The following is a 16,067-nucleotide window of genomic DNA, read 5'->3' as shown; positions in this document are numbered from 1 at the left end:
CACATTTGACAGTTGCCCTCCCGTCTTGTGTCTCTAGACAATGGGTTATGGTAGGCTTAACATGGTTTGACTGTGGAGGGGATCACAGCAGAGCCCGATCCTGCTGCTGTTCAGAGGGATCACTGGATTAGGAATCCTGTTCTGATTTACTTTTCTCCCCTTCTGCTTGCTCAGGGGTTGTTGAAGCCAGCTGTCCCGCCCAAACAAGCACCCAGCTCACCTGATCAGCAAGCTCAAAGTGACCAGGAATTGAACCTTGAACTTCCCCGGTACGCAGTGTGTTTGCCAACTGAGCCATTGCAAAACAGTGTTATTTAGAAATGTATTTAATAAAAGCTATTATCTTCTAGCCTCCTTCAGAAAGTGAATGTTATTTGTTATATAGGTTAAACCGTTATTCTAAGGGCTCCCCTTGTGGCTTAGTGAGGTTATCCAATGAGCAGCTGAATCATGGAGCCCAAGAAAATCCCAGATTCAATTGTGGTGTGTACTGAGTTATCGGGTTGCAGTTGGGGTAGTGAAGGTGCTGCTGTTTGTCTCAGGGTCTCTAGTTGAGGAAGAGAAAATTTGCAATGGTTCCTGTTTGATTGTTATACAGCAACCCATGCTTAAACATTGGGTGAAGACAACAGCAGTCTCGGCTGTGAGCTTGTCTTTGGTTGAATAGACTGCTTGACAATCAGTGTTGAGGCTCACGTGAAGTGTTGAGGCTCACATGAAGAATGGTTCCTTGGAGAAGGTATTGAAGAATGAGCAGTGCCTGTGAAAATGTAGCTCAGCAAGGAGTTGAGACCTTTTAGGAGAGGAACAAAAGGAAGAATAGTAGTAAATGAAGACCAGATAATATCAACTTTTTTATTCGTTCCTGGGATGTGGGCATCGTTGGCAAGGCCAGCATTTATTGCCCATCCCTCATTGCCCTTGAGAAGATGGAGATGAGCCGCCCTCTTGAACCGCTGCAGTCCACGTGGTGAAGGTATTCCCACAGTGCTGTTAGAGAGGGAGCTCCAGGATTTTGACCCAGCGACGATGAAGGAACGGAGATATACTTCTAAGTCAGGATGGTGTGTGACTTGGAGGGGAAATTGGAGGTGATGGTGTTCCCATGCGTTTGCTGCCCTTGTCCTTTTAGATGGTAGAGGTCATGGGTTTGGGAGGTGCTGTTGAAGAAGCCTTGGTGAGTTGCTGCAGTGCATCTTGTAGATGGTACACACTGCAGCCACGGTACGCTGGTGGTGGAGGGAGTGACTGTTTAAGGTGGTGGATGGGCTGCCGATCAAGCAAGCTGCTTTGTCCTGGATGGTGTCGAGCTTCGAGTGTTGTTGGAGCTGCACTCATCCAGGCAAGTGGAGAGTATTCCATCACACTCCTTACTTGTGCCTTGTTACTTGTGGAAAGGTTTTGCAGAGTCAGGAGGTGAGACACTCGCCGCAGAATACCCAGCCTCTGACCACCTCTTGTTGCCACAGTATTTATGTGGCTGGTCCAGTTAAGTTTCCAGTCAATCGTGACCCCCCAGGATGTTGATGGTGGGGGATTCGGCAGTGGTAATGACGTTAAATGTCAAGGGGCAGTGGTTGGACTCCTGTTGGAGATAGTCATTACCTGGCACTTGTGTGGCGCGAATGTTATTTGCCACTTATCAGCCCAAGCCTGAATGTCATCCAGGTCTTGCTGTGTACGGGCATGGACTGCTTCATTATCTGAGGAGTTGTGAATGGAAATGAACATTGTGCAAACATCCGCGAAGATTCACACTGACCCTATGATGGAGGGAAGGTCATTGAAGCAGCTGAAGATGGTTGGGCCTAGGACACTGCTCTGAGGAACTCCTGCAGCGATGTCTAGCAAGTGTGGTAGTTTAAAAATTGACCACAAGCAATATACACCCTTCTGCCCTCTCAACTAGCCTCTGATCATAGCTGCATCGTTGTGGGGGAAAGCACTAAACAGGATTGTTAAGAGTTTGTGATGCAAATCGTAGAGTTCACTGCTATCTCACACAGCTTATGAGCTTCACTTTCTCATATCAGGATGTCATCTGAATGTCTTGATTTCAATTACAGCTTCACACACTGTCACAAATGAAGAACAGCCATTTGGGGCAGGTATTGGGAGGGCAGTTAAGAACATAAGAAATAGGAGCAGGAGTAGGCCATACGGCCCCTCGAGCCTGCTCCGTCATTCAATAAGATGGCTGATCATCAACCTCAACTCCACTTTCCTGCCCGATCTCCATATCCCTTGATTCCCCTAGTGTCCAAAAATCTATCTGTCTCAGCCTTGAATATACTCAAAGACTCAGCATGCACAGCCCTCTGGGCAGTGAATTCCAAAGATTCACAACCCTGTGAAGAAATTCCTCCTCATCTCAGTCTTAAATGGCCTACCCCTTATCCTGAGACTGCATCCTAGTTCTAAACACTCCAGCCAGGGGAAACAACCTCTCAGCATCTACCCTGTCAATCCTCTTCAGAATCTTGTATGTTTCAATGAGATCACCTCTCATTCTTCTAAACACCAGAGAGTATAGGCCCAATCTACACAATCTCATCATAGGACAGTCCTCTCATCCCAGGAATCAATCTAGTGAACCTTCGTTGCACCGCCTCCAAGGCAAGTATATCCTTCCTTAGATAAGGAGACCAAAACTGCACAGTACTCCAGGTGTGGTCTCACCAAGGCCCTGTACAATTGTAGCAAGACTTCCTTACTTTTACACTCCAACCCCCTTGCAATAAAGGCCAACATGCCATTTGTCTTCCTTATTGCTTGCTGTACCTGCATGCTAGCTTTCTGTGTTTCTTGCACAAGGACACCCAAATGTCTCTGAACTCCAACATTTGAAAGTTTCTCGTCATTTAAAAAAGATTCTGTTTTTCTATTCTTCGTACCAAAGTGAATAACCTCACATTTCCCTACATTATACTCTGTCTGCCTCCTTACTGCCCACTCACTTAGTCTATCTATATCCCTTTGCAGACTCTTTGTGTTCTCCTCACAGCTTACTGTCCCACCTAGCTTTGTATCATCAGCAAACTTGGATACATTACACTCGGTTCCTTCATCTAGGTAATTGATACAGATTGTAAATAGCTGAGGCCCCAGCACTGATCCTTGCGGCACCCCACTAGTTACAGCTTGCCAACCTGAAAAAGATCCGTTTATCCCTACTCTCTCTTTTCTGTCTGTTAACCAATCCTCTGTCCATGCTACTATATTGCCCCCAATCCTCTCTCCATGCTACTTTTATATATTAATATATTGGTGCCTGTGGATCTGCACCCTAGGTATAAAAGCATTAAAACTGTTGGTATAAAAAGAAACTGCGTAAATACTTTGACGCTTTTGTTGTACATTACGTGGTTCAGTACACTTGCGCTTGCTTGAAGGAGGGTGGTACATCCACACTTAGTCATGTTACGACTGACAAGCGGAAATGTGTCATTTTAATGGCAGCTCAGTGCACTGTAGAGAGCCCTCTCGGAAGCGGTTCTTAGTGCAGCAGAGAGCGGCATGTCCAAAGTGTCTTATTCTTGAGATGAACGTTTGCCGCAGGTATGGAAATTCCTGCTAGCGTAAAAGAAAGACCGAACTTGCATTTATATAGCACCATGCCCGACCACAGGACGTCCCAAAGTGCTTTACAGCCAATGAAGTACTTTTGAAGTGTAGTCACTGTTGGAAAAATGGCAGCCAATTTGCGCACAGCAAGGTCCTACAAACAGCAATGACATAATGAACAGATAACCTGTTTTGGTAATGTTGGTTGAGGGATAAATATTGGTGAACTCCCCCCTGCTCCTCTTCAGAATAGTGCTGTGGTATCTTTTACGTCCACCCGAGAGTACAGATAGGGCCTCGGTTTAAAATCTTATCCTTCCTATCTGTGTTGGGGTTTTTCTGCTTCCTAGTTCTCTGCATTTGCATTCACTGCTTCATGCCTGAGTGTTGATGTGTTCTCCAGTTTCTGTCAGTGATTGTTCCCCTTAAGGAGATGTATCAGAGCAGTTGAGGGGGACACTATTCTAAGCTTCTTGCCCTCTTAGGGAGGGTGCTATATCCTAGGTTCTGTCACTGATGGTATAGCGTGCTTGTATATCCAGGTACTCACGGTTAGGCTGTTTTAATTTTGACAGTGGTGATTAATTAGAGTTCAAAATTTATATTTAATGCATGGCATGTAAATTAAATTACCTGCTCTGGGGACGTATAGAGGTAAATAAATTATCAATAATGATGCAAGAACTACTTCCTCTATGGCAATGAAGTAGTTTATTTAAAAAGAAAGTTATTGGATAAACCGCAGCTCTGGATAGATAAAAATAAAGCTGTCTGAAAGTGTATTTAAATTTGAGGGACTCTTAAGGATGTCCATAAATCACAGCTTCTCTCTGGAGACTTGAGCCCATAATCTAGGCCGACATTCCCAGTACAGTACTGAGGGAGTGCTGCACTGTTGGAGGTGTCCTGCAGATGAGATGTTAAACTGAGCTCCTGTCTGCCCTGTCAAGTAGATGTTATCGATTCCATGACACTATTTTGAAGAAGAGCAGGGGTCCTGACCAATATTTATTCCTCAACCAACAGCACTAAAACAGATTATCGGGTCATTATCACATTGCTGTTTGTGGGATCTTGCTGTGCCCAAATTGGCTGTCATGTTACCCACATTACAACAGTGACTACACTTCAAAAAGACATAATTGGCTGTAAAGTGCTTTGGGAAACCCTGAAGTCGTGAAAGCCGCGATATAAATGCAAGTTCTTTTCTTTCCAGATTGAAATCCTAGAAATAGTTTGCCTTGGGATGTTTTACTACGTTAAAGGTGCTACATGAATGCAAGTTGTTTTTGTTCTGATAATCGACTGTTGTGATTACCTTAAATCATCAATCCTTCGGTGTGAATGCTGTAACCTTGTTCGTGCAGTTTGAAGGGGATGAGAGGTTTGAGACCGCTGAGAAGAAGGCAGATTCTCCGATCTTTCACTGCTGCCTTCACCTCCCCTGTCAAACCATGTCGAGAAAACTCAGGATGAATAACGCCCAAGCTGCTCTCGTGCAGCTCTTGGCAGCTGGTTTGGAGAGATACCTGGGAGAAGATCAGCTACTTGTGCTTTTGGCTGGGGTGGGGAGATATAGAGGATGAAAATACCTTTTTTAAATTTATTAAAATAACCTTTCCCTATAAATGAGTTTTGCTGTACTTTTTGCAGGGCAGCCAACAGAATGGATGATCTAGGAGAGAATACCACCGTCTTCTCCACTTTGCGTTCCTTCAACAACTTTTTGTCACAAAGCTCGGCTACTGTACCCAGCACAAGTGAGCCAAGCTCTACCTCGAGAATGTTACAGTTGCAGTACCAGCAAAGAATCCAGGTTAGTACATTGTCTGCTCACAGTGTCGACAGAATACATTGCAGTAGTGAGAAAACATTGCTGTACTGAGAACATTGCGTAATGAGAAAATATTGCAAACCAGACATTTCAAACTGGGTAGTGGCTCGACTGGTGCTTATTCAGCATGCACCTCTGAAACTGCAGAGTGAAGCCCCTTGACATTCAACGGTATTACCATCACCGAATCCCCACCATCAACATCCTGAATGTAACCATTGATCAGAAACTTAACTGGACCAGCCACATAAATACTGTGGCAACAAGAGCAGGTCAGAGGCTGGGTATTCTGCGGCGAGTGTCTCACCTCTTGACTCCCCAAAGCCTTTCCACCATCTACAAGGCACAAGTAAGGAGTGTGATGGAATGCGCTCCACTTGCCTGGATGAGTGCAGCTCCAACAACACTCAGGAAGCTCGACACCATCCAGGACAAAGCAGCCTGCTTGATTGGCCCCATCCGCCACCTCAAACATTCACTCCCTCCACCACCGGCGTACCGTGGCTGCAGTGTGTACCATCTACAAGATGCACTGCAGCAACTCGCCAAGGCTTCTTTGGCAGTACCTCCCAAACCCGTGACCTCTACCACCTAGAAGGACAAGGGCAGCAGGCGTATGGGAACACCACCACCTCCAAGTTCCCTTCTAAGTCTCACACCATCCTGACTTGGAAATATATCGCCGTTCCTTCATTGTCGCTGTGTCAAAATCCTGGAACTCCCTCCCTAACAGCACTGTTGGGAGTACCTTCACCACATGGACTGCAGCGGTTCAAGAGGGCGGCTCACCACCACCTTCTCAAGGGCAACTAGGGATGGGCAATAAATGCTGGCCTTTCCAGCGACGCCCACATCCCATGAATGCATTAAAAAAAAAAAAAAGTCCAGCGACTCAATCCAGTGAGTAGCTGAGCCCTACAGACCAGGAGGATCCTTGATTCAATCCCCTGTGGGTGCTGAGTTAGCTGATCTCTGTCTGGTGACAGTTGGGGGGTTCTCCAAATTGGTTAAATAAAGAATCATACTCCAGCTAGCCTTTCAGGCAAGAAGGGAGGAAATGGATGGCGGGGAGGGGGAAAAAAACAAACAAAATCTGTGCTGTAGGCAAAGTTTTTTTTTTTAAGGGCATTTTTAGGTAAGTTTCTCCTTTTTCTGTAAATTACCCCATCATCTATGCGAGTCTGCTGTCTTGCTATTTATTTCAAGGGTTGCGAGAAATTCATTCTCTTCCCCGAAATGTTTTTCTTTATTTCCCCCCCACCCCCACTCCGGGGTCGGGGCATGCCGCATCCTCTGATTGGTGCGTGCCTTCTCAACAGGTTTGAGATCAGGAACCGAGCAGATGGAGTCAGGAAAGTGTGTTGCTGATCTGTGCATTTGGTCATTAGCACCGCCTGCGGTATAATTTCATTCCTGGGTGTTGGTCACTAAGTGACTTCCTACCAGCCGGGTTCAACAACGATTACAGCAACTTAAATTTATATCATGCCTTTAATGTAACAAAAGTCCCAAGGTGCCTCACAGGAACGTAATCAGACAAAATTTGACACTGAGCCACAGAAGGAGATATTAGGACAGATGACCAAAAGCTTGGTCAAAGAGGTAGGTTTTAAGGAGCGTCTTAAAGGAGGAGGTGGAGAGGCGGAGAGGTTTAGGGAGGGAATTCCAGAGCTTCGAGCCCAGGCAGTGGAAGGCACGGCCACCAATGGTGCAGCCTTTCCCCACAGCCCTGCAAATTTTTTCCCTTCAAGTAGCAAATACTTTGGGACAAGAAAGAAAACAAGAGCTTGTGGTTAAATTGAGAGATCTCCTTGTCAGCAGTGATGCAGAGTCGACATGCTGTCCTTGTCTAGCACATTGTTTTCTCACAGAATGCGTTCTCTGCCATAGTTGTTGATTTGAGGCAAGGGACTCCCACACGGGGGAAAAAAGCGACAATCTGAGAGAGAATTGATGTGTTGCTCTCGAGCTACTTCTACTGTGTGATTACAAAGTAGCAGATGCTTTGGCACTTTAAATCTGTTCTCTTTTGTTAGAGGAAATGTTAATTTTGCCATTGGCTGCCTTCAGCAAACCTTTACAGGCTCGTGAAATAGTTCTATAACCAGACTGACCCCACAGTTGGTGTGACGCTACATTTTGTGGGGTGCAGAGGAGAGTGGGAGGGAGAGGAGGCTGAGCTGGTAAATCCAGCCCCGGCAGTTGTGTATGTGGGAATACTTCTGGATTGGAAATACTGTGCTGTAGAGATTAGATTATCTCTGGTCTTTCAGATAATCAGGATCGACTGCAAACCAATATGGTGGGAATATTGTGTTTTATCAGAGTTTAAGATGGAATATAACGCACTAGTTATACAGCAAAAACATACGACCGTGACAAGCAGCTGGAACCAGTCCCAATTGGACAGATGGCTGGCATGCGCGAACTGTTCTTCGGCTTATGGCCTTTCTTCCTCTCGTCTAGAACCTCCAAGAATGGGTCCACTCCCGGAAGGGTGTTAGACCAGCCCCACTCTTGTATGGCTCTCCCCTCCACTGTCTGTGTTAAGGGCTTTTCAGGTCTTTCTCTCATACCCTTTTTTAGGGGTGGGCCTGATGTAAAATATTGACAAGACCATTTAACCAGCACTGTTAGAAATGAGGGTACCCAAAATATATGGGGTTATGCGAATGAAATTGTGACGTGAATACTGTGTTTAGATGATTGTATCAGAACTGGAGACAAATGTGTCTCTTCAGAATAGCTGGATAGATGCTTACAATTTGCTTATGTTTTTGGTCCCCTGCAGATGTTATAACATTCTGCAGCATGATGGTCATATATGACCTTGTTTCCAGGCTAGCTATCTGCTGTTTGTAAGTTAGGATTTCAACTTTGTTTTATGTATCTTTAATTTGACCAACTAAGGCTCAATGCCCATGTTTCTTCCATTACTGCTAATAACCATATTATAATGCTAAGTTAGGATTTTGACTTTGTTTAGCAAAACTGCTTTAAAATGCTTAAGTTAACCAGTGTGTGAGAATAGCGTTGGAAATCTAATTATTCATTCCATGGTACAATAGTCTGATAATGGAATGAAATAGCTACTTGAACAGTGTGAACATAAACAACATAACAAGCAGCTACGAACATTTGAAGGCCAAGAATGGCATGTCTGTCTCCAAATTTGAGAGGATAAGGACAGGAGAGATAGGAGGAAATCAGATGGATGGGCCTTCAGAATGTATAAACAGGAAAGGCAAATAGGGAAGGTGCCCAATGGTGTGTTGAGTTCTTTGTCTTAATTTTCAGATGAAAGCCCTCCCCTAAGGGGCCTCGTGCTCTTCCCTATTTGCCTTTCCTGTTTATACATTCTGAAGGCCCATCCATCTGATTTCCTCCTATCTCTCCTGTCCTTATCCTCTCAAATTTGGAGACAGACATGCCATTCTTGGCCTTCAAATGTTCGTAGCTGCTTGTTATGTTATTTATGTTCACACTGTTCAAGTAGCTATTTCATTCCATTATCAGACTATTGTACCATGGAATGAATAATTAAATTCCCAACGCTATTCTCACACACTGGTTAACTTAAGCATTTTAAAGCAGTTTTGCTAAACAAAGTCAAAATCCTAACTTCGCATTATAATATGGTTATTAGCAGTAATGGAAGAAACATGGGCATTGAGCCTTAGTTGGTCAAATTATTAAAGATACATAAAACAAAGTTGAAATCCTAACTTACAAACAGCAGATAGCTAGCCTGGAAACAAGGTCATATATGACCATCACGCTGCAGAATGTTATAACATCTGCAGGGGACCAAAAACATAAGCAAATTGTAAGCATCTATCCAGCTATTCTGAAGAGACACATTTGTCTCCAGTTCTGATACAATCATCTAAACACAGTATTCACGTCACAATTTCATTCGCATAACCCCATATATTTTGGGTACCCTCATTTCTAACAGTGCCGGTAATGATGGCGCAATATGCACGCCCTGTAGATGATGTAACTGACCCTGATGATCCTAGTTTATTCATGTCTGAGTACTGTTTGTAGAAGGTTCTCAAAAAGGTTGTGACATACGCAGGGGGATATGATTTCATGGGCACTAACAGCCTTCCAAATGGAATTGTAAGGTTACAAGACAAATCTGCTCCAGTGCTTTTCAGTCTTTTCCCATATAAATAGTCCCAAGGACCGCCCCATCCCCCTGCGAATATTAGTCCAGTCCTAGGGGAGCCTCCATGTCCTACCTACACGAAGGAGTACATTACAGAAAATGTGTTTTATTTATTGGTATACAGCAACATAAAAATGTCAACATTGAAATATTACCTTTTGTAATGTATTTGCATTTGATGCAATGTATTTTTACTTGTCTTTAGGCAGATGGATTGTTTATTTACACCAAGCATGTGTTTGTTCATTATCCCAGATCTTCAAATATGTACATGGTTTAAAATATATTTCAGAGTTGGAAAAATGTGATACTATCTCCATAATAAACTGTGTTTTTAAAGTCAGCAAAAACAGAAGAACGCATAAAAATGGTCCAGGGGCCCTCGTTTGAAAAGCTGTGGAGTACTGAACCACAGCAGCGGAGCCGAGTTCTTGCCCCATGTCTGCATGTGTCACCTCAGCAAGGTGACAGGACAGCAGTTAAGAATAGGAACTCTGGCAGATCATTTTTTTTTCCTGCTCCGCTCCCCAGCCCAAAAACACTGAAGGCAATTGTTGTGTCCCTATAGCTCCCTGGTTGAGATCAACTGACTCGACAAAGACCATCAATCCAACACACCATAGGGTGCATTTATCTACTGTGGAGCCATCTGAAGAATGTTTGTCATGAGTATAAAAAGCTCTTTTAAGAAAGAAAAGACCTGCATTTATATAGCGCCTTTCACAACCTCGAGATATCCCAAAGTGTTTTACAGCCAATGAAGTGTGGTTACTGTTGTAATGTAGGAAATGCAGCAGGCAATTTGCACACACAAAGCTCTCACATACAGCAATAAATGACCAGATAATGTGTTTTTAGAAGTTTGTTGAGGAATAAATATTGGCCAGCACACTGGGGAGAACTCCCTTGTTCTTCTTTGAAGTAGTGCCATGGGATCTTTTATTCCCACTTGAGAGGGCAGATGGGACTTCTGTTTAATGTCTCATCCGAAAGACTGCGCCTCCGACAGTGTAGCACTCCCTCGGTACTGCACTGGAGTGTCAGCCTGGATTACGTGCGCAAGTCTGTGGAGTGGGCTTGAACCCAAATCTTCTGACTCGGAGACAAGAGTGCTATCACTGAGCCACGGTTATCCTGTTGGCATGTCGTACTACCACAACATGTTCTGTTGGCTCATGTGTAATATGTTTGTATTTGATGCAATGTATTTTAAATTTTCCCAGCAAATAGATTGTTTATTTACATCAAACATTATCCCAAACCTTCAAATATTTACATGGTAAATTTTTTTTCAAAGTTCACAAAATGATATAACCACAATAAACTGTGTCGTGGATATAAAGGTCACCATCTGTTTTCAGTCAGAGGCGTCTCCGCTTGATTAAATAATTCAAGACTGAGTGATGGATTTTTGGGCAATCGGGGAATCAAGGGATATGGGGACCGGGTGGGAAATTGGAGTTGAGGTAGGCACGGTGGCATAGTGGTTAGCACTGTTGCCTCACAGCGCCAGGAACCCGGGTTCAAATCTGGCCTCGGGCGACTGTCTGTGTGGAGTTTGCACATTCTCCCTGTGTCTGCGTGGGTTTCCTCCGGGTGCTCCGGTTTCCTCCCACAGTCCAAAGATGTGCAGGTTAGGTTGATTTGGCTATGATAAATTGACCCTTAGTGTTAGGGGATTAAATACGTGGGGTTACGGGGATAGGGTGGGATATGTGTCGGTGCAGGCTCGATGGGCCGAAATGGCCTCTATCTGCACTGTAGATTCTGTGATAGATCAGCCATGATCTTAGTGAATGCCGTCTCGAGGGGCTGTATGGCCTACTCCTGTTCCTATTTCTTATGTTCTACATGTCTGCTAATATGGTACAACTCTCTCATTCTTCCAACCTCTCTTCCCCCTGCCACCACCCCCTCCCAAAAATGGAATAAAATTAAAATAGGTCTGTTTAAAATTTGCCTGCTGTACATTTTCCAGGTCGAAGAGCAGGCTGAGTACGTTCGTTCTCATTCACGCATTCTAGAGGTGGAACGGGAGAAACAGAAGATGGAGGTCAGCCATAAACGGGCCAGGATTGAACTGGAGAAGGCAGCACAGACTAGTTCCTGGAACTATGAGGTATGTGCGTAGGTACAGGGAGTTGCAAAATATAAGAGATAAAAAGAGAAAATGCTGGAAACACGCAGCAGGTCAGACAGCACCTGTGGAGAGAGAAACAGAGTTAACGTTTCAGGTCGATGACTTTTCGTCAGAACTGGAAAAAGTTGGAGATGGAGCACGTTTTTAAGCAAGTGTAGGGGCAGGGAAAGGGGGAGGGGAGGAAAGAACAAAAGGGAAGGTCTGTGATAGGATGGAAGGCAGGAGAGATTAAGAGACAAAAGGGATGATGGTGCGAGGCAAAAGGAGATGGTAATGGGACAAGTTAAGATACAAAAGATTACTCTAGATGAAGTGTAAATGGCAAAGGCAGAATGATCGCCAGCTGCCATGTGAGAGAGGAAAAAAAAAATGAAAAAATAGATGGGGGTAGAGGTTATGGTCTGAAATTGTTGAACTCGATGTTGAGTCCAGAAGGCTGAAAAGTGCCTAATCGAAAGATGAGGTGCTGTTCCTTGAGCTTACGTTGAGCTTCATTGGAACAGTGTAAGAGGCCGAGGGCGGAGAGGTCGGAGTGGAGTGGAGAATTAAAGTGGCAGGCGACCGGAAGCTCGGGGTCACCCTTATGGACTGAATGGAGGTGTTCCGCAAAGCGGTCACCCAATCCGCGTTTGGTCTCCCCAATGTAGAGGAGAACACATCGTGAGCAGAGAATACAGTATACTAAATTGCAGGAAGTACAAGTAAATCACTTTCACCTGGCAGGAGTGTTTGGGGCCCTGGACAGTGGGAAGGGAGGAGGTGAAAGGGCATGTGTTGCATCTCCTGCGCTTGCATGTGAAGGTGCTGGGCGAAAGGGAAGGGGTGTTGGGGGTGATGGATAAGTGGACCAGGGTGTCGCAGAGGGAGCGGTCCCTTCGAAATGCTGAAAGGGGAGGTGAGGGGGAAGATGTGTTTGGTGGTGGGATCACGCTGGAGGTGGCGGAAATGGTGGAGGATGATCCGTTGAATGTGGAAGCTGGTGGGGTGAAAGGTGAGGACAAGGGGAACCCTATTGTGGTTCCAGGAGGGAGGGGAATGGATGAGAGCAGAAGTGCGGGAAATAGAACAGCCACAGTCAAGGGCCGTGTCAACCACAGTAGAGTGGAATCCTCGGTTGAGGAAAAAGAAAGACCTGTCAGAAGCACTGGTATGGAAGGTGGCATCGTCAGAGCTGATGCGGCGGAGACGGAGAAACTGGGATAATGGAATAGAGTCCTTACAGGAAGTGGGGTGTGAGGAAGTGTAGTCCAGGTAGCTGTGGGAGTCAGTGGGCTTATAGTGAATGTTTGTCAATAGCCTATCTCCAGAGATGGAGACAGAGAAGTCTAGGAAGGGAAGGGAAGAGTCGGAGATGGACCATGTGAAGGTGAGGGAAGGGTGGAAATTGGAAGCAAAGTGAAAAGAAATTTTCTAGTTCAGGGCGAGAGCAGGAAACGGCACCGATACAGTCATCAATGTACTGGAAAAAGAGGTGAGGGAGGGAACCTGAGTAGGACTGGAACAAAGAATGTTCCACATATCCCATGAAAAAGCAGGCATAGCTAGGACCCATGTGGGTTCCCATAGCAAATCCTTTAATTTGGAGGAAGTGAGTGGAGTCAAAGGAGAAGTTGTTCAATGTGAGAACAAATTCAGCCAGGCGAAGGAGGGTGGTGATGGATGGGGACTGGTTGGGCCTCTGCAAGGAAGAAGCGGACGCCCTCAGGCCATCCTGGTAGGGGATGGAGGTGTGGAGGAATTGGACGTCCATAAGTGGCGGAGGGTGTCAGAAGAGCCGCGGATGTAGGTGGGAAGAGACTGGACAAGGGGAGAAAAAAATAGAGTTGAGATAGGAAGAGATAAGTTCTGTGGGTCTACCAGGGCAGTCCTGTTTGTGGATTTTGGGAAGGAGGTAGAAGCGGGGTTGGGGTACTGTGAGGTCGGCGGCTGTGGAGGGAAGATCTCCAGAGGAGATGAGGTCAGTGACAATCTTGGAAAAGATGGTTTGATGTTCGGTAGTGGGGCCATGGTCCAGGGGGAGGTAGGAGGAGGTGTCAAGAGTATAATATATGCAAAATATGAGCAGCATCTCCAAACTGTTCTGGCATTAAAACCCTCTTCACACTTCAAGTCGTCCTGCACTAGTTATCATCCTCCTTTTGCCAGCGCTACAGTGTTATTAGTTGCAAGGCATGTGTGGGGTTTGAACTCACTTTCTCTTGGTAGTTTTGGCTTCTAGATTACTAGTCCAGCAACATAACCACTACACTAAGGAAAGAGCATTCACTTTGCAGACTGTTGATGAGCCTGCGAATCCATCCACTACTTCACACTATTCTCCAAGGGAGGAGTTTGAAGATATGAAAACAATGACAACCACAGGCTGTGATTGATATGTTTTTGTGTTAAATGCTATGAAGATAGTTGAGCTTGAGAAAGTAGATTGCAGAGCAGGAACCAGATTTATGCTATTGGAGATTTTCAATCGTAGTTATTAATATTTTCTAAGTATATTTTTGTTGTGATTTGGATTCTTTTGAAGTAGTTACTGTCTTTTTTTTCTTTTGTGTAGCGAGAAGCAGACCGGAACCAGGAGTTAGTGACCCAAGTAAAACAACTGCAGGAGAAGGAAGCGGAGGCTGAGGCAAAATTGAAGGACCAGATTGATGTGAATAAGTCATTGAAGGAGGAGCTCGGGCTCCAGAACAAGAAATTTCAAGAGAAAGAAGAAAAGCTTGCTGAAGCCAATCAGGTAAAGGACTGACTGAGTAACAATTATAAAACGATAAAATCTTTCAAGCTGCATAAAACCTAAACTGCTACTCCAAATCTCAAATGAGTGAGTTTATTTTCTTAAAGCATATTTTATTCTGCCCATTTTTCTGCTCGTCTACTGCCGTTTTTTATTGACTCCAATCTTGCTGACCTTTGTTGGTTAGCAGTAGTTAGGGGCCTTGGGGTAACTCGCGCTCTGATGTAGGGAAAGGCCTGGAGTCCGCTTCTCATGGTGGCACAGTGGAGACTGGGAACTCGCCGCAACACCAACTTGCATTTATATAACACCTTTAACATCCCAAGATGCTTTACAGGAGCCGTATCAGACAAAATTTGACAAATATTAGGACTGTAGGCAAAAGCTTGGTCAAAGAGGTAGGTTTTAATGAGCGATTTAAAGGAGGAGAGGCAGAAACGTAGAGGTTCGGGGAGGGAGCTCCAGAGCTTGGGGCCTAGACAGCTGAAGGCATGGCCGCTAATGGAGGGTTGAAGGAAATGAGAGATGCATAAGAGGCCAGAATTGGAGGAACGCAGAGTTCTCGGAGGGGTGTAGAGCTAGAGGAGGTTACAGAGATAGGGAGGGGCGAGGCCATGGAGGGATTTGAACGCAAAAATGAGAACAAGTGCAAACTCCTGTTTGGATCATTAGTGTTTTAATTTGCGAATTGGTTAAAAGCAGATTTAGTTCTTGCGATTAGCAAGATCACAAGTTTAAAAACAGACGAGAAAGTCCATTAGCCCATCTTGGCTCATCCATCAAAAATAAATAAGTACATCCTGTAATTACCACGCCTGACAGGCTGTTAAATGCCGCTAAGGTTTGTGCCTCCTCTGACCTATGCAGAGGTCCATTTCACATGTTGATTACTGTTTGTGGAAAGAAACTCTTCTGTCCTAAATTTGCCTTTCAGTGGTTCGAAGCTCTGCTTCTTTTATCTCACTGTCATCACCACCTACACTAACTGCAACGTCAATTTATGTAACTGCTAGTAAAAGTATACAGAAGAGGGTAACCAGAGTGATTGAGGGGATGGAGGAATTGGATTATGTGGAGCGATTATGTAAATTGGACTTGTTCTCACTGGAAAGGAGAACATTGAGGGGTGTTATGATTGCTATTTTTAAGATTCCAAAGGGACTAGATAATGTAAACCATGACACTCTGCTTGAAGGGGGGTAAATTCAATATTTCAGTGAGCGAGTATTAAATCTATGGAACAGGCTCCCTCGGGAGAAGGTGGAAGCAGTTAGTATTTATTCATTCAAATGCAAATTAGATGAACTTCACTCAGAAAATAGCATGTTGGGATACAGTATATGAGCAATTTGAGACATGGTGTGACAATCTTCAGAGCTGTGTACAATGAATGCTGTTGTTTGCCCTGCAGAAACATTGGAAATGGGGTGGTAGCAAAGTCCATCTCGTTAGTGCACACCAATAAATGGACAAGCTGGAAATTGTCTTGGGAGTGGAAAATTCTACCAGTTTGAGATCTGCAGAAAATCCCAGTGTAAGAGTGTGTTGGATTTGTGCAGTAAATTAAAGAAAGAAAGACTTAGATTTACATAGCGCCTTTAACAATGTCCTAAAGCACTTTACA

The 16,067-nt window shown here is 44.7% G+C and overlaps 2 protein-coding genes across 5 annotated transcripts in view; one reads left to right on the top strand and one right to left on the bottom strand.

Moving 5' to 3' along the window:
- The window catches only part of LOC147110317 (mitotic spindle assembly checkpoint protein MAD1-like), a 998,542-nt gene that overhangs the window by 524,800 nt on the left and 457,675 nt on the right, over positions 1 to 16,067 (bottom strand). The window lies entirely within an intron of this gene.
- LOC147110318 (mitotic spindle assembly checkpoint protein MAD1-like) overlaps positions 158 to 16,067 on the top strand; it is a 362,457-nt gene continuing 346,547 nt past the window's right edge. For 3 of the 4 annotated variants that reach the window (XM_086000210.1, XM_086000211.1, XM_086000212.1), the window contains exons 1-4: positions 187 to 269; positions 5,218 to 5,380; positions 11,551 to 11,691; positions 14,264 to 14,443. In XM_086000210.1, coding sequence (XP_085856336.1) covers positions 5,231 to 5,380; positions 11,551 to 11,691; positions 14,264 to 14,443 — 471 coding nt within the window. In that variant the 5' untranslated portion in view covers positions 187 to 269; positions 5,218 to 5,230. Of the gene's footprint in view, positions 270 to 5,217; positions 5,381 to 11,550; positions 11,692 to 14,263; positions 14,444 to 16,067 lie in introns of all 4 variants that reach the window. The other variant, XM_086000213.1, reaches the window with a different exon arrangement.

This window comes from Somniosus microcephalus, chromosome 11 (assembly GCF_052327205.1).
Source record: "Somniosus microcephalus isolate GS21.2 chromosome 11, FLI_Smic_1.0, whole genome shotgun sequence".
Lineage (NCBI taxonomy): Eukaryota > Metazoa > Chordata > Chondrichthyes > Squaliformes > Somniosidae > Somniosus > Somniosus microcephalus.
This window is presented reverse-complemented; position numbering and strand designations above follow the sequence as displayed.